This window comes from Pseudophryne corroboree, chromosome 8 (assembly GCF_028390025.1).
Source record: "Pseudophryne corroboree isolate aPseCor3 chromosome 8, aPseCor3.hap2, whole genome shotgun sequence".
NCBI lineage: Eukaryota > Metazoa > Chordata > Amphibia > Anura > Myobatrachidae > Pseudophryne > Pseudophryne corroboree.
The window spans coordinates 451,211,222-451,237,337 of NC_086451.1; the positions used below are offsets into that span (position 1 = coordinate 451,211,222).

Consider the following 26,116-nt stretch of genomic DNA (forward strand, 5'->3'; position numbering starts at 1 on the left):
CAAATCTGATCGCAGTCCAGCCGCCAGGGTATGGTCAAGTGAAAAGCCCCCACACCATGGCATAACTAAGGGTGAGTTCACTGTACATACCCTCTAAAACAGAGCAGGCTGTTGTCATTGCCAAGGGATGTGATTCGGAAAAAAACATACAATAATGGATGATTTTTATTTCCCATAATACATTTATATATAGTATAGCTTTCACAGGGTTTGTGTTGTTAAAGTCCAACCCCAACTCGCTCCTCATTGCTGCTGTTTGGAATGCAATGCCACCTAGTGGGGAGAATAATTATTACATGACATGAGGAATAGACACCTCAGAATATGATGTATGAACGTAATCGTCCTGTCTAAGATGAACAAAACTTCCGACCCCCTCATATAGCCTCCGCCAGCCACGCTTCCCTTTTTGTGTAAATACGGGTGGGTGGAGGCGCTCACTCCCTGCTTTCTTCTTCTCCCCCGTTACCTGTAGCCTGGAGCTGTATCATGGTACAGGTTATTGCAGAGCAGGATTTAATCAGTCCAGTGCTGTAGTACGATACTACACCTGGCAGCTTAAATGTATGGGGGGGATTCACATAGGCAGGTAAAAATGAGGAATGACAGTAGAGCATAGGTTCTCAAACTCAGTCCTCAGGACCCCACACAGTGCATGTTTTGCAGGTAACCCAGCAGGTGCACAGGTGTATTAACTACTCACTGACACATATTAAAAGGTCCACAGGTGGAGCTAATTATTTCACTTGCGATTCTGTGAGGAGACCTGCAAAACATGCACTGTGTGGGGTCCTGAGGACCGAGTTTGAGAACCTGTGCAGCAGAGGGAACTGATACAAGATAGATGTAAATACTACTCGGACTAAAAAAAACACAGAGTACCTGTCCCTGCACATTATACCCCTAAAGAATCCACCCAAGAGAACGCACGGACGTGTAAATACATTACGTGGAGTACTCTCTCCATAAGGTATACAGCAATTACTGTAACACGGAGCTGGACAGATGTCCGGCATCCGCAAGATGTGATTTACCATTTAATGATCTTCCTGTTATTCTATAAAATGTTCAGCTTTCTGGCAATTTGATAATGCATGCATACTGTCATCCTGATTCATTTCCATGCACCTTGTAACGATATGTATTTAAACTCATTCCGGTGGCTGGAGTAGCTGCCGCAGCTCCACGCAGGGGTGATATAAAAAGCTACTCCAGATGGTGGTTTTCACACATTGTGGTGTCCTTACATTGTTTATTTAATGAGCAGTCTTCGGTAGAGATATCGGAAGCGATGTTTATTGTTCTGCTTGACAATAAAGATTTCTATGTTTTATTTGTCCTCTGAGTCTTTGTCCGCCGAAGGATATTTCTTAAGAAATATATATACAAAATTTGGGGTGTAAGGAAGCACGCCTTGCGCGGGTCACTTCTTAAACCTGTCCAGTGTTGACCTCTGACCCTCCTGGACCTTGGCTGCGAAGCTCTTCTCTGCCTGCGCCCGGGCCAGCACACTCTTCTTGATCTCCACCTGAGAACACAGTGATAGGACCGTTAGAGGCGACGTAGCATCAACATTCAGCACTATAGCGGGTGTGAGGGACAGAGCGTAATATTATGTACGTCGCTAAAACCATAAGAAAGTAACCCAAACACAAGACCAGCTTAATCTCCTACAAGTACCCTAATCACTTTCTTTTCATAGATCTGCAGGTGGACATATTTATTTACCAATACAACTCAACAGGAGGTAGATTGCTTATTAAAAAATAGCAACCTAAAAAGGATAAAAATAAAAAGGTGCCGTTCGCAAACGTATACCAACTATTCCATAGCTACACAAGTAATAAACAGGGAAATCTAAAGGAAAGCCAAAACGGTCAACTTAATGGGGGGAGAGTCCTAAGAGCCAGTGCCTGGTGCTATACGTCAGGTTCCCTCAAAGACACTATATAGGGTCTTGTCCATTGGTGACTAAAGCGTTTGGACCTGATACCAGGAAATAAGTGGGCAGGAGCAGAGGGAGAAGTGGGATTATGGATTAAAAAAAATGCCCATAAAAAGAGAGTTGCTGTCTACTAGCTGCCATATCTATGGGAAATATCCACCACACATCCCTGACTGAGGCAAAACTGTAGAGAGGGGGCAGACGACAACAGAAGTCATTTGTGTTTTGTTGCCTCCTTATCTCCTGACAAGACTGGATGTACAACTAAAGGGCCCCAGAAAATGAGTTGTTGCATCCATGAAGTCCATTATTGGACCTTAATCTTTAGGTTGTGTTACTTAGGGGGAGGCATTCGATATGGCGGCTGTCGGGATCCCGGCGCTCACCATACCAACGCCGGAATCCCGACAGACGGTATACCGACAACTATTCTCCCTCTTAGGGCGTTCACGACACCCCTGGGGGGAGAAAAAAATAGCGTGCGCCACCGTGCCCGCAGCGTGGCGAGCTCTTTTGCGCTCAACTCGCTGCCTGCATGCCGGCGGTCAGTATCCCGGCATAATATACTACACCCTTACTTGGGTAATAAAGCATGCCTTTAGCACGGCCATTTCTGTGTTTCCCCCACTCAGGAGCTATCTTGGAGCCCCTCATACATCAAACACTGAGTTCATCTCCATTACATTAGTCCTCTGCCATACACCAGCACCCCCTTCCCCAAGGAACTCACCCTCTTCTCCTCGTGAGCCACCTTCTTCCTGCGTTTCAGCAGGTTACCGGTCGAACTTCGTCCTTTCAACTTGTGTCGCGGCACAAAGCGAGTCTTCTCGTGTGGATCATAACCCTGAGAGGGAAGAGTGACAGAACTTCAGGATGGTTCCTTCATCATAGAGTAAACAAAAAAATACAAACACTTTGGGTCGAACTCCCACGCCCAATTCCCTCCTCCCCCGGCCTTGGCCACAATTAAATATGGCCTCATTCCCAAAGAAAATGAGACAGCCAGAAAAAAAACTAGAGTGTTGGGGCCACAGGGTATGAATGGAAAAATGCTTTAAAAATGAGATTGACAGGAAAAAAAAATAAGAATTTACTTACCGATAATTCGATTTCTCATAGTCCGTAGTGGATGCTGGGACTCCGTCAGGACCATGGGGAATAGCGGGCTCCGCAGGAGACAGGGCACATCTAAATAAAGCTTTTAGGATCACATGGTGCGTACTGGCTCCTCCCCCTATGACCCTCCTCCAAGCCTCAGTTAGGTACTGTGCCCGGACGAGCGTACACAATAAGGAAGGATCTTGAATCCCGGGTAAGACTCATACCAGCCACACCAATCACACCGTACAACTTGTGATCTGAACCCAGTTAACAGTATGATAACAAAAAACGAAGTAGCCTCTGAAAAGATGGCTCACAACAATAGTAATAACCCGATCTTTGTAACAATAACTATGTACAAGTATTGCAGACAATCCGCACTTGGGATGGGCGCCCAGCATCCACTACGGACTATGAGAAATAGAATTATCGGTAAGTAAATTCTTATTTTCTCTAACGTCCTAGTGGATGCTGGGACTCCGTCAGGACCATGGGGATTATACCAAAGCTCCCAAACGGGCGGGAGAGTGCGGATGACTCTGCAGCACCGAATGAGAGAACTCCAGGTCCTCCTTAGCCAGAGTATCAAATTTGTAAAATTTTACAAACGTGTTCTCCCCTGACCACGTAGCTGCTCGGCAAAGTTGTAATGCCGAGACCCCTCGGGCAGCCGCCCAAGATGAGCCCACTTTCCTTGTGGAGTGGGCCTTTACAGATTTAGGCTGTGGCAGGCCTGCCACAGAATGTGCAAGTTGGATTGTGCTACAGATCCAACGTGCAATCGTCTGTTTAGACGCAGGAGCACCCATCTTGTTGGGTGCATACAATATAAACAACGAGTCAGATTTTCTGACTCCAGCTGTCCTTGAAATATATATTTTTAATGCTCTGACAACGTCCAGTAACTTGGAGTCCTCCAAGTCGCTAGTAGCCGCAGGCACCACAATAGGCTGGTTCAAGTGAAAAGCCGAAACCACCTTAGGGAGAAAATGAGGACGTGTCCGCAGTTCTGCCCTGTCCGAATGGAAAATCAGATATGGGCTTTTGTATGATAAAGCCGCCAACTCTGAAACTCTCCTGGCTGAAGCCAGGGCCAATAGCATGGTTACCTTCCATGTAAGGTATTTTAAATCTACCGATTTTAGAGGCTCAAACCAATGAGATTTGAGAAAATTCAAAACTACGTTCAAATCCCACGGTGCCACTGGAGGCACTATTGGGGGTTGTATATGTAGTACACCTTTGACAAAAGTTTGTACTTCAGGCACTGATGCCAATTCCTTCTGGAAGAAGATTGATAAGGCCGAAATTTGAACTTTAATGGACCCCAATTTTAGGCCCATAGACAATCCTGCTTGCAGGAAATGTAAGAATCGACCCAATTGAAATTCTTCCGTTGGAGCCTTCTTGGCCTCACACCACGCAACATATTTTCGCCAAATGCGGTGATAATGTTGTACAGTCACTTCCTTTCTAGCCTTAATCAAGGTAGGAATAACTTCCTCTGGAATGCCCTTTTCTTTTAGAATCCGGCGCTCAACCGCCATGCCGTCAAACGCAGACGCGGTAAGTCTTGGAACATACAAGGTCCCTGCTGAAGCAGATCCCTTCTTAGAGGTAGAGGCCACGGATCCTCCGTGAGCATCTCTTGAAGTTCCGGATACCAAGTTCTTCTTGGCCAGTCCGGAGCCACCAGTATTGTTCTTACTCCTCTTTTCCGTATAATTCTCAGTACCTTTGGTATGAGAGGCAGAGGAGGGAACACATACACTGACTGGTACACCCACGGTGTTACCAGAGCGTCCACAGCTATTGCCTGAGGGTCTCTTGACCTGGCGCAATATCTGTCCAATTTTTTGTTGAGGCGAGACGCCATCATGTCCACCTTTGGTCTTTCCCAACGGTTCACAATCATGTGGAAGACTTCTGGATGAAGTCCCCACTCTCCCGGGTGAAGGTCGTGTCTGCTGAAGAAGTCTGCTTCCCAGTTGTCCACTCCCGGGATGAACACTGCTGACAGTGCTATGACATGATTCTCCGCCCAGCGCAGAATCCTTGCAGCTTCTGTCATTGCTCTTCTGCTTCTCGTGCCGCCTTGTCGGTTTACGTGGGCGACTGCCGTGATGTTGTCCGACTGGATCAACACCGGCTGACCCTGAAGCAGCGATTTTGCCAGGCTTAGAGCATTGTAGATCGCTCTTAGCTCCAGTATATTTATGTGAAGGGACGTCTCCAGGTTTGACCACACGCCCTGGAAGTTTCTTCCCTGTGTGACTGCTCCCCAGCCTCGTAGGCTGGCATCCGTAGTCACCAGGACCCAGTCCTGTATGCCGAATCTGCGGCCCTCTAACAGATGGGCACTCTGCAACCACCACAGGAGAGACAACCTTGTTCTTGGTGACAGTGTTATCCGCTGATGCATGTGCAGATGCGATCCGGACCATTTGTCCAGCAGATCCCACTGAAATGTCCGTGCATGGAATCTGCCGAATGGAATCGCTTCGTAAGAAGCCACCATCTTTCCCAGGACTCTTGTGCATTGATGTACTGACACAGTTCCTGGTCTTAGGAGGTTCCTGACAAGTTCGGATAACTCCCTTGTTTTCTCCTCCGGGAGAAACACCTTTTTCTGAACCGTGTCCAGAATCATTCCCAGGAACAGCAGACGAGTTGTCGGGGTCAATTGAGATTTTGGAGGATTCAGAATCCACCCGTGTTGCTGAAGCACTACCTGGGTTAGTGCTACACCGACTTCCAGCTGTTCTCTGGACTTTGCCCTTATCAGGAGATCGTCCAAGTAAGGGATAATTAATACGCCTTTTCTTCGTAGAAGAACCATCATTTCGGTCATTACCTTGGTAAAGACCAGAGGGGCCGTGGACAAACCAAACGGCAGCGTTTGAAACTGATAATGACAGTCTTGTATCACGAACCTGAGATACCCTTGGTGTGAGGGGTAAATTGGGACATGCAGATAAGCATCTTTTATGTCCAGGGACACCATGAAGTCCCCTTCTTCCAGATTCGCTATCACTGCTCTGAGTGACTCCATCTTGAACTTGAATTTCTGTATGTACAGGTTCAAGGATTTCAGGTTTAGAATAGGTCTTACCGAACCGTCCGGCTTCGGTACCACAAATAGTGTGGAATAATACCCCTTTCCCTGTTGTAGGAGGGGTACCTTGACTATCACCTGCTGAGAATACAGCTTGTGAATGGCTTCCAAAACCGACGTCCTTTCTGAGGGAGACGTTGGTAAAGCAGACTTTAGGAACCGGCGAGGGGGAGACCTTTCGAACTCCAACATGTAACCCTGAGATATTATCTGCAGGATCCATGGGTCCACTTGTGAGCGAGCCCACTGATTGCTGAAAATCTTGAGTCGACCCCCCACCGCTCCTGAGTCCGCTTGTAAAGCCCCAGCGTCATGCTGATGGCTTTGTAGAACCCGGGGCGGGCTTCTGGTCCTGGGCAGGGGCTGCTTGCTGCCCTCTCTTACCCTTTCCTCTGCCTCGCGGCAGATAAGACTGTCCTTTTGGTCGCTTGTTTTTATAGGAGCGAAAGGACTGCGGCTGAAAAGACGGTGTCTTTTTCTGTTGGGAGGGGGTCTGAGGTAAAAAAGTGGATTTGCCGGCAGTTGCCGTGGCCACCAGGTCCGAAAGACCGACCCCAAATAATTCCTCTCCTTTATATGGCAATACTTCCATATGCCTTTTGGAATCCGCATCACCTGACCACTGTCGCGTCCATAAACTTCTTCTGGCAGATATGGACATCGCGCTTACTCTTGATGCTAGAGTACAAATATCCCTCTGAGCATCTCGCATATAAAGAAAAGCATCCTTTAATTGCTCTAGAGTCAATAAAATACTGTCCCTATCCAGGGTATCAATATTTTCAGTCAGAGAATCCAACCACACTACCCCAGCACTGCACATCCAGGCTGAGGCTACTGCCGGTCGCAGTATAACACCAGTATGTGTGTATATACTCTTCAGTGTAGTTTCCAGCCTCCTATCTGCTGGATCCTTGAGGGCGGCCGTATCAGGAGACGGCAACGCCACTTGCTTTGATAAACGTGTGAGCGCCTTATCCACCCTAGGGGGTGTTTCCCAGCGCGCCCTAACCTCTGGTGGGAAAGGGTATAATGCCAATAACTTCTTGGAAATTAGCAGTTTTCTATCTGGGTTAACCCACGCTTCGTCACACACGTCATTCAATTCCTCTGATTCTGGAAAAGCTACAGGTAGTTTTTTCACCCCCCACATAATACCCCTTTTTGAGGTACCAGCAGTATCAGAGATCTGCAAAGCCTCCTTCATTGCCGTGATCATATAACGTGTGGCCCTATTGGAAAATACGTTTGTTTCTTCACCGTCGACACTAGATTCATCTGTGTCGGTACCCGTGTCGACTGACTGAGGTAAGGGACGTTTTACAGCCCCTGACGGTGTCTGAGACGCCTGAGCCGGTACTAACTGGTTTTCCGGCCGTCTCATTTCGTCAACTGACTTTTGTAATGTGCTAACATTATCACGTAATTCCATAACTAAAGCCATCCATTCCGGTGTCGACTCCCTAGGGGGTGACATCACCATTACCGGCAATTGCTCTGCCTCCACACCAACATCGTCCTCATACATGTCGACACACACGTACCGACACACAGCAGCCACACAGGGAATGCTCTAATCGAAGACAGGACCCTCTTAGCCCTTTGGGGAGACAGAGGGAGAGTTTGCCAGCACACACCAAAAGCGCTATAAATGTATATAAACAACCCTAGAAGGTGTTGTTTTTGATATAAGCGCTTTTAATATATCAATATCGCCAAATTATGCCCCCCTTCTCTTTGTTACCCTGTTTCTGTAGTGCAGTGCAGGGGAGAGTCCTGGGAGCCTTCCTCACCAGCGGAGCTGAGCAGGAAAATGGCGCTGAGTGCTGAGGAGAATAAGCTCCGCCCCTTTTTCGGCGGGCTTTTCTCCCGGGTTTTAAGAAAACTGGCCTGGGTTAAATACATACATATAGCCTTAATGGCTATATGTGATGTATTTATTTTGCCACTAAAGGTATTTAATATTGCTGCCCAGGGCGCCCCCAGCAGCGCCCTGCACCCTCCGTGACTGAATCAGTGAGACGTGTAGCAACAATGGCGCACAGCTGCAGTGCTGTGCGCTACCTTCATGAAGACTGAGGAGTCTTCTGCCGCCTGCTTTCCGGACCTCCGTCTTCAGCGTCTGTAAGGGGGATCGGCGGCGCGGCTCCGGGACGAACCCCAGGAGGACCTGTGTTCCGACTCCCTCTGGAGCTAAGTGTCCAGTAGCCTAAGACTCCAATCCATCCTGCACGCAGGTGAGTTGGAAATCTCTCCCCTAAGTCCCTCGATGCAGTGATCCTGTTGCCAGCAGGATTCACTGAGATTTAAACCTAAAAAAAACTTTTTCTAAGCAGCTCTTTAGGAGAGCCACCTAGATTGCACCCTTCTCGGACGGGCACAAAAACCTAACTGAGGCTTGGAGGAGGGTCATAGGGGGAGGAGCCAGTACGCACCATGTGATCCTAAAAGCTTTATTTAGATGTGCCCTGTCTCCTGCGGAGCCCGCTATTCCCCATGGTCCTGACGGAGTCCCAGCATCCACTAGGACGTTAGAGAAAAAATGTTGGACAACCAAAGACAATGTTAAAAACACATGATGGAAGCGCAAGAGCCGATCTTGAAGGATAGTGTAAAATAACAAAGACTAAAAGAAAAGACAGCAAGATAAAACTATAACTGTTCTACTCACCATCCGCTCCACTTTTTCCTTGTGCCTCTGCTCCATCGTGATGGCGTCAACCTCTCCGAGCTGAGTGGGGTCCAGAGTGATTAGCTCCGGCTGAATCTGAAGGAAGAGCAACACAAGGACAGGGCATCAGTGAGTGGCTAGCTATGCCTGAAAGCCCAGGCATACATCGTTCCCAATACATCTGGCCGCAGTGACCTATAGTCCTGGGAAGTGCTCCTCTCACAGTGCTTAGACATTACCTTCTCCAGTAAAGCCTTGACCTCCCATTCCTGACGCTGCTTCCTGGTCTCATACGGATTACACTCCAGACCATCAAAGTTTGCCTCCCCGGCGCCTGTTGGAAGATGGAAGAGTATGATCAGAATGGTTTTGGTAGTGATGAGGACACAGATAGGTGAGGAAGGTGGTGGTGGCACAGACCTGGTACGATCATACTGGTGAATCCACCGCCATGGCCAATACCCAGGACATCCTCGTAGGGGCAGAACTGCAGCCCATGGATCGGCGCCTTGACGGACATGCACATGTATGGGGAGCGAGGTGCGGTCAGGTGAGTGTCCTTATACACCTAGGGGAAGATTGCACAGATCTATAATGACTTCACTGACGCCACGCTCTCTCCCATATATCTCCATTCTAACTCCTGTTCCTCTACGTCAGGCAGCATGGGATGTCACCGGTAGTGGAGACCCTCCTTACCTGCACTACGTTGCCAGTTCCCGCAGCCAGTAGCCCCTTCTGACTGTAGCACAGAGCTCCCGCTCCCAGGGGTAGAACACATGAAGTCAGAGGACGGTAATTTCTAAGGTCAAAGATGGTCAGCTTCCTGTCCACTCCGGAAGAGGCCATGTACCTACGGGGGGGAGGAGGGAAGCGTGTCAGGAGAGAATGTGGGACAGTACCTGTGAGCCACGGGATGGGTGCGAGGCTATTTAACACCTACATTCCCGTCTTATCAACGCTCAGAGCCCTGATTCCTCCTCGATGACACAACATCTTCACTAGCGGCTCTTTCATAGAAGGACTCCAGAGAGAGACCGTGCCTGGGGAAAGAAAACCAGCATAACGTGACCCGCAGATAACGCAGAGCGGTCCGATATCTGCAGATCAATGCCTGTGTGCTGTCACGTCTGCTGGAGCGGATGTTAGGAATGATCTAAAGTAACAGACGCTCCAGGCGCTGTGCATCGCTGTACAGTTGGGAAAGACAGGTCGGGGAAGAGGAAGGTATCTGACAGCCTGAGGATGACGAAGGGTGGGACAGTGATAGCTATTGGTGGACAGTAAACTGCAAGATGGTTTAAATACCGTTGTGGTGTCCTAGATGGATGACTGCATTACTTGGGTTCTGACACATGACGTTCAGCCTCCCGGCTTTGACGCAGGTAGCTGCTATTTCCTTTCCAATGGAGACATCTAAATACTGCAGGAAGCCGGTTGCACTCTGGAGGGAGAGAGACAGCAAAGTGATTAGACAGACTAGAGACAGCAAAGTGATTAGACAGACTCCGAGAACAGGGGAACAGGGGGGGACGCAGAAGATGCGCCGGGCAGACGTAACACTTACACACGTCGCCAGCAGGAAGTGGTACGGCAGGAACTCCATGCGCAAAACATCATTGAACTTCTTAATGCAATGCAGCTCCACCCCGAGCGCATCATAGATGTGCAGCCACTTCCGCTGGGCCACGGCAAACATCGTGTGCGTGTGCAGCCACCTTCATGGAGAGAGAGAGAGGGGGAATGTGTGATACCTCAAATCAGCTGCTGCGGCGTACAATGTATTTGTGAAACATCAATTACTCAGAACGGGAGCGAGATGAGTGTAAAAACGTGTCCCACAGCCCGAAGGGGAGTTTCAAAGAAAAACAGAACAAACAAACAAAAAAAATAAGATTTTACTCACCGGTAAATCTATTTCTCGTAGTCCGTAGTGGATGCTGGGGACTCCGTAAGGACCATGGGGAATAGCGGCTCCGCAGGAGACTGGGCACAGCTAAGAAAGAATTAGGACTACCTGGTGTGCACTGGCTCCTCCCACTATGACCCTCCTCCAGACTTCAGTAAGGATACTGTGCCCGGAAGAGCTGACACAATAAGGAAAGGATTTTGAATCCCGGGTAAGACTCATACCAGCCACACCAATCACACCGTATAACTCGTGATATTATACCCAGTTAACAGTATGAACATAACAGAGCCTCTCAACAGATGCCTCAACCATAACCCTTTTAGTTAACAATAACTATATACAAGTATTGCAGACAGTCCGCACTTGGGACGGGCGCCCAGCATCCACTACGGACTACGAGAAATAGATTTACCGGTGAGTAAAATCTTATTTTCTCTAACGTCCTAGTGGATGCTGGGGACTCCGTAAGGACCATGGGGATTATACCAAAGCTCCCAAACGGGCGGGAGAGTGCGGATGACTCTGCAGCACCGAATGAGAGAACTCAAGGTCCTCCTCAGCCAGGGTATCAATTTTGTAGAATTTTGCAAACGTGTTTGCCCCTGACCAAGTAGCAGCTCGGCAAAGTTGTAAAGCCGAGACCCCTCGGGCAGCCGCCCAAGAAGAGCCCACTTTCCTCGTGGAATGGGCTTTTACAGATTTAGGCTGCGGCAGGCCAGCCACAGAATGCGCAAGCTGAATTGTGCTACAAATCCAGCGAGCAATAGTCTGCTTTGAAGCAGGAGCACCCATCTTGTTCGGTGCATACAGGATAAACAGCGAGTCAGTCTTCCTGACTCCTGCCGTCCTGGAAACATAAATTTTCAAGGCCCTGACTACGTCCAGTAACTTGGAGTCCTCCAAGTCCCTAGTAGCCGCAGGCACCACGATAGGTTGGTTCAAGTGAAAAGCTGATACCACCTTAGGAAGAAACTGGGGACTAGTCCTCAATTCTGCCCTATCCATATTGAAAATCCAATAGGGGCTTTTGCATGACAAAGCCGCCAATTTTGCCACCCGCCTTGCCGAAGCCAAGGCCAAAAGCATGACCACTTTCCACGTGAGATATTTTAAATTCACGGTTTTGAGTGGCTCAAACCAATGTGACTTTAGGAAACCCAACACCACGTTGAGGTCCCACGGTGCCACTGGAGGTACAAAAGGAGGCTGAATATGCAGCACTCCCTTGACAAATGTCTGAACTTCAGGCAGTGAAGCCAGTTCCATTATGGAAGAAAATCGATAGAGCCGAAATCTGGACTTTAATGGAACCCAATTGTAGGCCCATAGTCACCTCTGACTGTAGGAAGTGCAGAAATCGACCTAGCTGAAATTTCTCCTTTGGGGCCTTCCTGGCCTCACAGTACGCAACATATTTCCGCCATATGCGGTGATAATGGTTAGCGTTCACTTCTTTCCTAGCTTTAAATAGCGTAGGGATAACTTCCTCCGGAATTCCCTTTTCCTTCAGGATCCGGCGTTCAACCGCCATGCCGTCAACGCAGCCGCGGTACGTCTTGAAACAGACAGGCCCCCTGCTGCAGCAGGTCCTGTCTGAGCGGCAGAGGCCATAGGTCCTCTGAGATCATTTCTTGGAGTTCTGGTTACCAAGCTCTTCTTGGCCAACCCGGAACAATGAGTATAGTTCTTACTCCTCTCCTTCTTATTATTCTCATTACCCTGGGTAAGAGAGGCAGAGAAGGGAACACATACACCGACTGGTACACCCACGGTGTTACCAGAGCGTCCACAGCTATCGCCTGAGGGTCCTTGACCTGGCGCAATATCTTTGTAACTTTTAGTTGAGGCGGGACGCCATCATGTCCACCTGTGGCCTTTCCCAACGGTGTACAATCATTTGGAAGACTTCTGGATGAAGTCCCCACTCTCCCGGGTGGAGGTCGTGTCTTCTGAGAAAGTCTGCTTCTCAGTTGTCCACTCCGGGAATGAACACTGCTGACAGTGCTAACACATGATTTTCCGCCCATCGGAGAATCCTTGTGGCTTCTGCCATCGCCATCCTGCTTCTTGTGCCGCCCTGTCGTGTACATGAGCGACCGCCGTGATGTTGTCTGACTGGATCAGCACCGGCCGGTGTTGAAGCAGGGGTCTAGCCTGACTTAGGACATTGTAAATGGCCCGTAGTTCCAGAATATTTATATGTAGGGAAGTCTCCTGACTTTTTCATAGCCTTGGAAGTTTCTTCCCTGTGTGACTGCCCCCCAGCCTCGAAGGCTGGCATCCGTGGTCACCAGGACCCAGTACTGTATGCCGAATCTGCGGCCCCCTAGAAGATGAGCACTCTGCAGCCACCACAACAACGACACCCTGGCCCTTGGAGACAGGGTTATCCGCCGATGCATCTGAAGATGCGACCCGGACCACATGTCCAACAGATCCCACTGGAAAATCCTTGAATGGGACCTGGCGAATGGAATTTCTTCGTAAGAAGCTACCATCCTTCCCAGGGCTCGCGTGCATTGATGCACCGACACCTGTATACGTATTAGGAGGTCTCTGTCTAGAGACGACAACTCCTTGGACTTCTCCTCCGGGAGAAAACCTTTTTATCCTGTTCTGTGTCCAGAACCATACTCAGGAACAGTAGACGCGTCGTAGGAACCAGCTGCGACTTTGGAATATTCAGAATTCCGCCGTGCTGTTGTAGCACTTCCCGAGATAGTGCTACTCCGCCAAACAACTGCTCCCTGGACCTCGCCTTTATAAGGAGATCGTCCAAGTACGGGATAATTATTTCGGCCATTACCTTGGTAAATACCTCGGTGCCGGGGACAGACCAACGGCAACGTCTGGAATTGGTAATGACAATCCTGTACCACAATTTTGAGGTACTCCTGGTGAAAAGGGTAAATAGGGACATGCAGGTAAGCATCCTTGATGTCCAGTGATACCCTCCAGGCTTGCAATAATCGCCCTGAGCGATTCCATTTTGAACTTGAACCTTCGTATATAAGTGTTCAAGGCTTTCAATTTTAGAATGGGTCTCACCGAACCGTCTGGTTTCGGTACCACAACATTTTGGAATAGTAACCCCGGCCTTGTTGAAGGAGGGGTACCTAGATTTCACCTGCTGGAAGTGCAGCTTGTGAATTGCCGCCAGTACTACCTTTCTCCGAGGGCAGCAGGCAAGGCTGAGGTGAGGTAACGGCGAGGGGGAGTCGCCTCGAACTCCAGCCTGTATCCCTGTGATACTATTTGCAGAACCTAGGGATCCACCTGTGGGCAAACCCACTGGTCCCTGAAGTTCCCGAGACGCGCCCCTACCGCACCTGTCTCCATGTGCCTTTTATAGGCAGCATCACCTGTCCACTGCCGGGTTTCTAATACCCTCCTGGCAGAATGGACATTGCATTAATTCTGGATGCCAGCCGGCAAATATCCCTTTGTGCCTCCTTTATATATAAGACAACGTCTTTAATATGCTCTATGTTAGCAAACTATTTTCCCTGTCTTAGAGTATTAATATTATCTGACAGGGTATCAGACCACGCTGCAGCAGCACTATTTATGCTGAGGCGATTGCAGGTCTCAGTATATAACCTGAGTGTGTATATACAGACTTCAGGATAGTCTCCTGCTTTTTATCAGCAGGCTCCTTCAAGGTGGCCGTACCCTAAGACGGCAGTGCCACCTTTTTTGACAAACGTGTGAGCGCCTTATCCACCCTAAGGGATATCTCCCAACGTGACCTATCCTCTGGCGGGAAAGGGTACGCCATCAGTAACTTTTTAGAAATTACCAGTTTCTTATTGGGGGAACCCACGCTACTTTACACACTTCATTCATTCATCTGATGGGGGAACAAAACACTGGCTGCTTTTTCTCCCCAAAAATAAAACCCCTTTTATGTGGTACTTGGGTTCATGTCAGAAATGCGTAACACATTTTTTATTGCTGAGATCATGTAACGGATGTTCCTAGTGGATTGTGTATATGTCTCAATCTCGTCGACACTGGAGTCAGACTCCGTGTCGACATCTGTGTCTGCCATCTGAGGTAACGGGTGCTTTTTTGAGCCCCTGATGGCCTTTGAGACGCCTGGGCAGGCGCGGGCTGAGAAGCCGGCTGTCCCACAGCTGTTTTACGTCATCCAGCCTTGTAAGGAGTTGATATTGTCGTTTAATACCTTCCACCTATCCATCCGCTCTGGTGTCGGACCCACAGGGGACGACATCCCATTTATCGGCCTCTGCTCCACCTCCACGTAACCTTCCTCATCCCACATGTCGACACAGCCGTACCGACACACAGCACACACACAGGGAATGCTCTGACTGAGGACAGGACCCCACAAAGTCCTTTGGGGAGACAGAGAGAGAGTATGCCAGCACACACCAGAGCGATATATAATGCAGGGAATAACACTATAACTGAGTGATTTTTCCCCCAATAGCTGCTTGTATAAACAATATTGCACCTAAATTTAGTGCCCCCCCTCTCTTTTTAACCCTTTGAGCCTGAAAACTACAGGGGAGAGCCTGGGGAGCTGTCTTCCAGCTACACTGTGAAGAGAAAATGGCGTCAGGGTGTTGAGGGAGATAGCTCCGCCCCTTTTTCGCGGACTTTTCTCCAGCTTTTTTATGGATTCTGGCAGGGGTATTTATCACATATATAGCCTCTGGGGCTATATATTGTGATATATTTGCCAGCCAAGGTGTATTTATTGCTTCTCAGGGCGCCCCCCCCCAGCGCCCTGCACCCTCAGTGACCGGAGTGTGAAGTGTGTATGAGGAGCAATGGCGCACAGCTGCAGTGCTGTGCGCTACCTTGGTGAAGACTGATGTCTTCTGCCGCCGATTTTCCAGATTTCTTCTTGCTTCTGGCTCTGTAAGGGGGCCGGCGGCGCGGCTCCGGGACCGAACACCAATGGCCGGTTCCATGCGGTCGATCCCTCTGGAGCTAATGGTGTCCAGTAGCCTAAGAAGCCCAAGCTACCACCAGTTAGGTAGGTTCGCTTCTTCTCCCCTTAGTCCCTCGCTGCAGTGAGTCTGTTGCCAGCAGATCTCACTGTAAAATAAAAAACCTAACATATACTTTCTTTCTAGGAGCTCAGGAGAGCCCCTAGTGTGCATCCAGCTCGGCCGGGCACAGGATTCTAACTGAAGTCTGGAGGAGGGTCATAGTGGGAGGAGCCAGTGCACACCAGGTAATCCTAATTCTTTCTTAGCTGTGCCCAGTCTCCTGCGGAGCCGCTATTCCCCATGGTCCTTACGGAGTCCCCAGCATCCACTAGGACGTTAGAGAAATGGCATTGGGGACTGGAGTCAGGTTTCCTATCTATATGTTCTTCCAGCAAGTGGAAGTAACTTATCAAGTCTTATTCCAAATGGGTGAATTATCCAGTTATTTCATTGCTTCTGGCTATTGCAAAAGGCACCTGCGGCTATGTAACGCAGAACGGCTGTGTACCGGAGTCTGTGCTGTTAGAACCAAAACTGTTCCAGAATGCCAGGGTACAGATGCACGAATCCACCCACAGACACGCGTGACACCGCAAACATATAGCGACAAATGTAACAGGCATGACAGATAAACTCATTCCACAGCCTTACGTCCTGTAGGGCCCATCACACTCAATATACAGACTCGTGATTCAGACGGTGGTTCAACAAGCGCAAGAAACTTACTTCACATCATTGACTGATTCCATCACATTCATCTCACAGTGGAGCTTCTTGGTCTGCCAATCAAACGAGGCGATGTGACCGCGCTGACCGCCCAGGAGGAGGCACCTGACAGTCGGAGAGCACATAGAGAGTGAACGGAGTGATAAGAAGATGGGAACCAGAAACAGGGAAATCAGATACCCACAATCTAGGCCCACTCACCTTCCAGTCCGTGAGTAGTTCATTCTGTACGGACCAAACTGATTGAGGACGAGGTTGAAATGCTACAAGAATAAAACAAGAACAAAAAACCCATGATAACCTGAGAGGGTTACACAAGAGAGACATAAAAGTAGACTGAGGCTCTTGGGTTCACATCTAGACCTTTGAGGCGCTTGTAATGTCCACAGCCTCGGTTATGTCCTCCTGAGTAATGGTGTAGGTGTCCTCACCCTCGTCTCCTTCTAGAAACCTGCGGGGAGAGAGAGCAGTAGAGGTGGCATTACAAAAGGGAGTAACGGATGCAGTAAAGAAAGCAAAAAAAAAAACCAAAAATAAAATTGTGAGCTCCCCAAGACAACAGTGTTCATTCTAGCAATCTGCACGAGTCACAACCTGCGCATTTCATCTTTCCTGCCTGGGATGTCGCTCTCTGCTTTGGTGCTTCTAGCGCACTCTGGTCTGTGTCAAAGTGCTGGGAAACAGATCAGAGTGTGCTAGAAGCACCAGAGCAGAGAGCAACATCCCAGTCAGGAAAGAGGAACTGCATGGGTTGTGATAATGAACACTAGACAAGGATTTAACTGTAGGCCTGAGTCCAACCGAGATGCCCATTTGCAGCATCTTATGCCAATGCGTGTCCGTCAATGTGCGGATCTCGACGAAGAGTCAGCGCACCACTGTCGCACCAGCCCTATGCCCGGTGCAGTTCCTCCACCTGTGTGGGCCCGCCGATGTGAGCGGCTGGGTGTCTTTGAATGCAGCTGATTTTCGCAACATGCCCGGGGCAGCTTTACAGAGTTAATTAGATTGAGCCCTATGAATAAGGACGTTTAGGTGCAGATCTCACAACACAGCTGGGTTTATAGGATGTATCCCCACTTCCCCAGGGGCTCTTACCCTTCCTCCTCCGGCAATAGCAGGTCGTGTCTCGCTGCCTGGGTCACTGCCGCCTGCACCTTGTTCTCCTCAGACTTTAAACGCCTTCTGGCATTTAGAACACAATCCTTGGTCTGAAAATGAGAGGACAGGTTAATCTCTGAGTGTCAGCAGAACTAGATCTATATCTAGACATGAAACCCGTGTTTCACAGCCTGAGAAATCCTCAGCCAGACCCACAGGTTCCTGCATCCTGGCCCTGTGCTGGTTACATACAGTGGATGAACGGTGCTGAAAACAATACGAGATCCCAGGGGAGACAAGTAGTGATACCCGTATGCAGCTAGAATACCCAAGGAAGAACGTAGTGTCTGTGCCGTGTTTTGCTTCCCAAGGTCTCTTATACACCATACTGTAAAACCGGCACGTTTATGATAACCTCACCATGTGTCTCCACAGCGACCAAACACACCGTCCTTACCGCCATTTGCCCAATCTCGGTTACCGATTTGTACAATGGACACATGAGGCAACTATGGAACTGTGCACTGGCCCAAACATGAACCAAAAGCCCTCTATACAATGCATTGCATCATCCAATGGGTCTTACTCACAGAGTTGGCTTTCCGTGTTCGCTCGTATTTTGAGAGTTGTTTTTTCGGCACGGGCGCTGAGCCGGGGAAGGGATCCTCTGCCTGGGACAGAAGTCAGACAAGTCAGTGACAGAATAAAATATTTAATCAGGAACGGGCAGAGGCGTACAGGTCAATGTTTCCATAGGATCTCGGTGCTTTTGGAAATCCTAAAGGTACACTAACCAACTACACACCACATATATTAGGGAGGGAAATGATTATACAAAGATCTCAGTTTAGAGGGGCAGTGATACAAACTCCTGCTTATGTAGGTTCGGCGAATGGGAGCTATAACAAATAACAAAAAGAAAACATAGATTTACTGGTCTTACCCCAGAGATGAGTTCTTTGCTCTGTTTTACGCTCTCTCCCCAAGGTCGGTGCTCGGTGATCTCTTTCGCCTTTCTCTGTTTATTCGCTGATGCAGCCGGCGTCTGCGTCACCTCCGCCTCCTCCTCCTCATAGTACCTCTTTGCTTTCTGTGGGAGTGAGGGATACCCTTATGTCAGTGGCCCCCCGTAAGTGTAACAGAAACCCCCAAACCAGCTGATATCCGCTTGGTGCAGATGAAATATTAAGTAGACATGCTTATGATTTACACGACCCTGACAGCTGGGACTTTTAGTTCCCCAACAACTGAAGCAGGATACCTACGTCCGGTACAAGTGATCATTGTACTATCAAAGCAGCTGTAGACTAGTAGTTTCCTAAACTATTTTGTATTAACAGATGCTAGAACAGACTTCTATATTAAGACAGATACATGCGTTCATCATTCCTTCCAATAACCCCAAGAGACAATGGGGGGGGGGATTTATCAAAGTTTGGAGAGAGTAACAACCAATCAACTATCATTATTCAAACACAGCCTATAACATGGCAGTTTGGAGCTGATTGGCTGATACTTTCTCTCTCTCCACTTTATATCTCTCCAAGCCGCGATAAATCTCCACCAATGCTTTACGGAGTTGTGGGAGGGGGTCACTGAGACAAAAATGAGGAGATGGTAACATTGGGGGTAATTCCAAGTTGATCGCAGCAGGAAATTTTTTAGCAGTTGGGCAAAACCATGTGCACTGCAGGGGGGGCAGATATAACATGTGCAGAGAGAGTTAGATTTGGGTGGGTTATTTTGTTTCTGTGCAGGGTAAATACTGGCTGCTTTATTTTTACACTGCAATTTAGATTGCAGATTGAATACACCCCACCCAAATCTAACTCTCTCTGCACATGTTATATCTGCCCCTCCTGCAGTGCACATGGTTTTGCCCAATTGCTAACAAACTTGCTGCTGCGATCAACTCAGAATTACCCCCATTGTTCAATCAGTTCCGGAGGCTCACTGGGTGTGCATGCCGTGCTAGTGTTATTATTGTTATATGACAGTACAGTGCATTAGGATGTAAGCTCTCGCGGGCAGGGCCCTCTCCCCCCTGGCACTATCCATGTCACCAGTTCTCCATGTCCTTGTCTCCTACTCCCCCCTCCGGTTTGCTTGCCCATACGATAAGTACATGCTCATTGAGCCCTGCACTGACTCGCCCATTCTTGTACTACCCAGACTGCGGTGTTATAGTAATGCTTAGACTATGGCTTCTGTTGTATCATACTCATTACTGTTATTATTCTCTCTTATCTTCTATTATATTTCTGTACAGCAGTGCGGACACATCGCGGCACTTTAGTAATAATTCCTAATAACGGTAACACAGATGGTGCATGGGAGATAGATACCAATCTGGAGGATTGTACTGCAGAGATCGGCTCTTTCAAGCTACTTTTTTTTTCTTTTTTCACAAGAATGTTTGCTTTAATGTGCCGAGGATATTGGGGTGTGTAGATCGTGTTGCATTACTGTCATTTCTTAACCAATATGATGTTGACCAGGAAAAGAACTCAAGAACTACAACAGTATCCCGGCTTGTGTAACCCATCCGAGGGGCAGCGGCTGCATAAAGAACCAGAGCTCTGCGTCAGGGTGAAGAGGGCAGCGACAGGACTCCACCTTCTGGAAACAAAATAAAATCCCGGTGTTCCGCTCTTCTCCTGTGCTTCACACTTCCATTAACTGTGACGCTATCCAATGTCAAAGCAACCATATAAGGAATACGCCCTACTTTCTGGAGATTCTATCTGCAATTGTGATCATAAATCTACATGGAAGCCATTCCGAACAGTATTATTACTATATTCATGAAGTCTGGATGAACGTAGCGCAAAACTGAACGGTAACAAGGCGGTGTGTGCCTCTCAGCGTCACACCTTATGACACGCCTGGGTGGGGGGGGGGGGGGGGGGGGCACTAATGTCACAGCGGTGGCTGCAGATTTATTACGTTATATAACACATGGCATTATACGACATCTAGCACTAGGCGGCCGGGTCTGATACAGAGCCCAAATCCAGTACGTAGACGGTGCTGGCACTATAAATATAAGACGTAAGGACGCGGACAGTGATCTATATGTGACATGGATATAGAATTATACTATACCAGTGTATACTGACCTGTATATAGGTCTACACAGCTCTCCACCACAACACTTACAGCTCCCTATGGCTGCCACTAATATATATATATATATATATATATATATATAAACACACCCGCCCACCCACTATAGCAGTTGTAGAACTACAAGTCCCAGCAGGCCATACCAGCTGTTAGCACGCTAGGACTTGTAGGTACACCCCAGCTCTGCACCCATGGGCTCTGTATCAGGGTAAGGGCGGTGACTACAAGGTCTCCAGGCCAGTCTCACCCGTTTCTGCCGCCCGGCTGGCTCCATGCTGGATGCTTTCATGTCCACCGGAAATTAACAATAAAGTTACAACAACAGGACCCAACCAGCAGCATGTCACCGCCCAACGTGTGATCGCGGACAATAAAGTTATAGCAAGAACCACGGCGGTACAGGACATCAGATAACAATAAAGTTTAACCGGTTTAAAAAAAAAAAAAAAAAAAAAAAAAAGCTAGGGCAGCGACGAGTCAGCGGCATCTTTAGTATTGGCGAGCTATGACGATTGGCTCACGCACAGCAAGTGACGCCTGGACTCGCCTATCTAATTCTTTATAGGTTATTTTCCTTTGCCGCAGAAGCTGTTATAGTTCATCATGTGACCTCCCGCAGTCCCAGCCCCCAGCGAGAGACAGAGCATGCGCGGAGCAGAGGAATGTGTCACGTGTAACTTAGGGCAGCCCATACAGCTGGTTCCATAGTGTAGCGGTTATCACGTCTGCTTTACACGCAGAAGGTCCTGGGTTCGAGCCCCAGTGGAACCACATTTTACAGACTAATTATAACTGAGCAATGCTTATGGGAGCACCACCCCCATGTTCCTCTCCCACCCTGAGCAATGAGACTGGGACAATGGTGCCCTACTCAACATAAACATTTTACAATGGGTCCCACAAATAGGATCCACTCACACAACAATGTCAGCAGTCTCAAAATGCCGACTGTTAAGCTGGGTACACACTGTCAGATCGGACCAACAAATCAGGGACAGCATCTAGCACGAGTTGCAGACGATGCACGCTCCCGCACGTCATCAGCGCTTCTTCTGTCGGCCCTGCAAGACATCGGTTGCCTGCAATATCGCTGGGTACACGCATTGTGAAGTGTGTACCCAGCTTCAGGGTTGGGCTCAAACGGGAAGGTCAGAGATAGAATAGTAATACCCCTTTCACACCGCACAAATAACCCGGCATCCACCCGGCATATTGCCAGGAAGACACGGGTCGCTGTGCGGTGTGACAGGGCCATGAATACCGGGTCAGGCGCAGTGTGGATGGGTTGTCGTCGATGGGACCCGGTACCCATTCACAGTATAGGGAGAGGCAGAGCGAAGATGAGCTCATCTCCCAGCGCCACCTCCTCCCCCCGCTATGGCAACCGACCTGGCAATTTGGCGGGTCGGGAAGTCGGAAGATAGTCTCCAATGCCGGATCCCACCCGGGTAGGACCCGTTTCCAGTTCCCGGGTGGGATGCAGCATTGTGAAAGGCGTATATATGATACACTGCTGCAGGAGCAGCTACTCACGTCATCGCCGGCAGACATCGCAACAGCCACCGGGAGACTGTAAGACACCTCTAGACCACCAGGGACGTATTTTTTTTAAATTATGTCGGCACACTGCATGTTGACCGTTTAACCATGTTGCCCTTATGCAAGTAGACATAATGGTCAACCAAACATCCCCCCCTTCCCAGGGGCACACTGTATGTCCTTGTTCCCCTCTCACAGACCAAGCACTGGCAGGGCAATGTCAGTGTGTATCTGTGTGCTAGGGAACTTGCCCGTAATGTCGACCGTCGTGTCGAATGGTGCAGAAAATAATGACATGAGAATGACACCCGCTGCCCGGGTACCATGCACAGCTCTGCCCTCCCACACCCAGACTCTCTCCTAAACCGGTCGCTTCCACCTCTGAGGCATCGGCAGGATCAGACCCTTCCTCACCTGCTACCAAGTCTCTTATCTACTCTCTCTCACCTGGAGTAACGCTACTGTGATGTTAGTGTATTAGAATGCTTAATATTTGTAGACACTCCCTTACTAACATGTGTAAGCCTGAATCTTCAGTGATGGTCCCTGGGACCAGGGGGATGCTGGGAAGTGGGTGGTCCAGTGTGCCTGTAGTTGGTGATGGAATAAACAGCACAGCAGTGAACTCACATGTCTCTGTGTCCTGATGACTGGATTTACAAACATATGAACAAAACATGGTGTCAGAAGAATTTTTACTTGGACTGCTAGTGCTCTCAGAGTGTGAAAGAATCCTGCAGCAGTCTGTAAGGCTGTGATACTCAGTGTCTGCAAAACCTGCCGTGTGCTCCTATCTTCAAACAGTAAGTAACCATGGATAAACTAGCTCCTCCAACCGGCATGCTGATGTCTGGTAACTTGCCTGAAAACTGGAAAAGATTTAAGCAAAGGTTTAATATATATCTTGCTGCATGTGGAGCTGATTCAGAGCCTGACAAAATGAAGGCATCCATTTTCCTCCATGTGATAGGAGAGGATGTGCTGGACATTTATAATAGTTTTCAGTTTGATGAGGGGCAGAATATGGTGCTATCTTCTATAATGCAAAAGTTTGAAGATTACTTTGTGCCAAGGAAAAATGTGACATATGAAAGGTATAAGTTTTTCACATGTGATCAGAAGTCTGTAGATGGATTTGATCAGTATGTTACAGAGCTGCAATCACTCAGTAAAACCTGCGAGTTTGGTGATTTAAAGGATTCACTGATTAGAGATCGTATTGTCTGTGGAATACCTGATAATGGACTCAGAGAGAGATTGCTGAGAGAGCAGGACCTAACACTAGAAAAGGCAGTGACTATGTGTAGATCTGCAGAAATAACTAGATTTCAAGCCAAAACATTACACAAGGAAGCTGGTGCTGTCCATGTAGTGCAGAAAACAGAGCCACGCAAACCTCCATTCTCAAAAATGAATCAGTCTAAGCCACAGTCTAACAAGGAAGTGTGTAGTAGATGTGAAAATGCTCACAATCCTAAAATGTGCCCTACTTATGGTAAAACCTGCATGAAATGTGGTAGACTTAATCACTTTGCCAAATGCTGTAAAATGAAAAGTGAAACCAATGTGCATGCTATTAAGCAAACAGAGGAATTCTTTGTGGATTGCATTGAACTTTGCAGTGCAGATAAGAAATAATGGATTGTCCCTTTAACTGTGAACGAGATTGTCATTCCCTTTAAGCTTGATACTGGCGCGCAGGTGAATTTAATATCGTTTCAAGACTATAAGACTTTTAGAGTAAAACCTAAAATTCATCCAGCCAAAGTGAAAGTTACAGGGTACACTGGGGAGGAAATTCCTGTGAAAGGTACATGCTTAGTGATACTGAAATATAAGGGACAACAGTTTAAAACATCTCTACTGATTGTGGATAAAAATGTGCAACCGATTCTAGGATTAAGTTCCTGCGAGAAACTAAGCTTGCTAAAGAAAGTTTTTATGGTGACATCACAAGTAGAAGATGACTGCAAATCAATGTTTACAGAATACAGAGACTTGTTTGAAGGTCTAGGTTGTTTGCCTGGAGAGCATAAAATAAATATAGACACGCAAGTTTCTTCAGTGATACACCCCTGTAGAAAAGTGCCGTTTGCGCTGAGAGAAAAACTGAAACAAGAGTTAAATCGCATGGAAGCCTGGGCTGTGATACAGAAAGTTGATGAGCCTACTGAATGGGTAAGCTCCTTAGTAATTGCTGAAAAGAAAAATGGACAACTCAGAATATGTCTAGACCCCAGAGATTTAAACAAAGCTATTAAATGAGAACATTTCAAACTACCAACCAGAGATGAAATCATGTCGCAATTTGCGGGAGCAAAATGGTTCAGTAAATTGGACGCATCTTCAGGATTCTGGCAAATTAAGCTAGATGAGGCCAGCTCAAAGCTTTGTACATTTAATACACCAGAAGGTCGATACAGATTTCTTCGACTACCATATGGAATATTGTCTGCTTCAGAAGTATATCACAAAAAGATACACATGATTTTTGAACATATTCCAGGTGTTGAAACAATGATGGATGATATTATTGTCTGGGGATCGACAAAGGAAGAACATGATTCTAGATTGAGACAAGAAATGGAACTTGTCAAGAAAGTGAATCTAAAGCTAAACAAGGACAAATGTGAATTTGGCGTGAATACACTTACCTTTATGGGCGACGTGGTCTCGGATCAAGGTGTAAAACCAGACCCAAGGAAAATATCAGCCATAGTGAACATGGAACGTCCTAACAACAAAGACAACGTCAGAAAATTCCTAGGAATGATTACTTACTTAGGAAAGTTTATTTCTCAACTCTCTGAATGAACAGCCTCTCTTAGATGGTTGTTGGACAAAGATAACGAGTGGATGTGGTCACATGAACAAGAAGAAAGTTGGCAAAACTTGAAACAGATCATTACAGAGCAACCAGTGCTAAAATTCTTTGATCCTGCGAAAAGAATAAGAATTTCAGCAGATGCTATGCAATTTGGCCTAGGCTCAGTGCTGTTACAAGAACATGAGGATACATGGCAACCAGTAATCTATGCATCAAGAGCACTGACAAGTGCTGAAACAAGGTATGCTCAGATAGAAAAAGAACTTCTATCGATCACATATGCATGTGAGCGATTTCATCAGTTTGTGTATGGTCAAACATTTACAGTGGAAACTGACCACAAGCCATTGGTAGCTATCATGACTAAATCATTACATGACTGTCCCATGAGAATTCAACAAATGCTTATCAGACTACAGAAATATGATGTACACTTACTGTACTGTCCCGGCAAATACATGTACATTGCTGATACACTTTCTCGTGCTGTGGACAAAAGTGAAGGTTCCAAAAGTCTGATGGATGAAGAGATAGAAGCCTATGTTAATTTGATCGTAGCTTCTCTGCCAGTGTCTCTTGCAAGAACAGATTAGGAAAGAAACTGAGACAGATGACACAATGAAAGTGTTGAAAGATATCATTCTGAAAGGTTGGCCAGCAGAAAAACGTGTGCCCACTGTCTATCCATGATTATTGGATGTACCGCAGTGACCTTACAGTTGTCGATGGTATTATTTACAAAGGCAATAGGTTTGTCATACCTGCACGACTAAGAAAAACTATGCTGTGCAAGATACATGAAGGCCACTTAGGAGTTCTGTATTGGCCAAGAATGAACCAAGACATAGCACAGACTACAGCTACATGTGAATTATGTCTTACGTATAGACCGAAACAACAAGTCGAGCCACTGAGTCCTCACGCAGTGCCAGAGAGACCGTACCAGAAAGTTGGCGCAGATTTGTTTGATTGTAATGGGAAAACGTACATTGTCGTGACTGATTATTACTCTAACTACCTTGAGGTGAAGACACTACATACAACTACTAGTAAAGCCGTAATCAATTGCATGAAGTCAATCTTTGCAAGGCA

The 26,116-nt window shown here is 47.7% G+C and overlaps 1 protein-coding gene and 1 non-coding gene across 2 annotated transcripts; one reads left to right on the forward strand and one right to left on the reverse strand.

Annotated features, from left to right (window-relative positions):
- Positions 1–147: 147 nt before the first annotated feature.
- On the reverse strand, positions 148–21,051 carry WDR46 (WD repeat domain 46). The gene is made up of 16 exons (XM_063938259.1): positions 20,906–21,051; positions 18,476–18,622; positions 18,123–18,203; positions 17,530–17,642; positions 16,795–16,882; positions 16,633–16,694; positions 16,432–16,536; positions 10,400–10,550; positions 10,141–10,276; positions 9,776–9,875; positions 9,532–9,685; positions 9,253–9,400; positions 9,072–9,166; positions 8,833–8,928; positions 2,676–2,789; positions 148–1,528 (listed from the first exon to the last, which is right to left on the reverse strand). Exons 1-16 carry the CDS (start codon positions 20,945–20,947, stop codon positions 1,424–1,426), a joined length of 1,737 nt encoding a protein of 578 aa, XP_063794329.1. The 5' UTR covers positions 20,948–21,051; the 3' UTR covers positions 148–1,423.
- Positions 21,052–21,356: 305 nt separating this feature from the next.
- Positions 21,357–21,429, forward strand: TRNAV-UAC (transfer RNA valine (anticodon UAC)). The gene has a single exon. It is a non-coding gene; the product is annotated as a tRNA-Val (tRNA).
- Positions 21,430–26,116: the final 4,687 nt, after the last annotated feature.

Bases quoted from the DNA above. Each gene is read 5' to 3' on its own strand.
- WDR46 (XM_063938259.1), bottom strand. From the start codon at position 20,947: ATGAAAGCATCCAGCATGGAGCCAGCCGGGCGGCAGAAACGG. The intron at 10,277-10,399 runs GTAAGTGTTACG...CTCTCCCTCCAG, and splicing joins ACTTCCTGCTGGCGACGTGT to AGTGCAACCGGCTTCCTGCA. The intron at 1,529-2,675 runs GTGAGTTCCTTG...CTGTGTTCTCAG, and splicing joins TGGCTCACGAGGAGAAGAGG to GTGGAGATCAAGAAGAGTGT.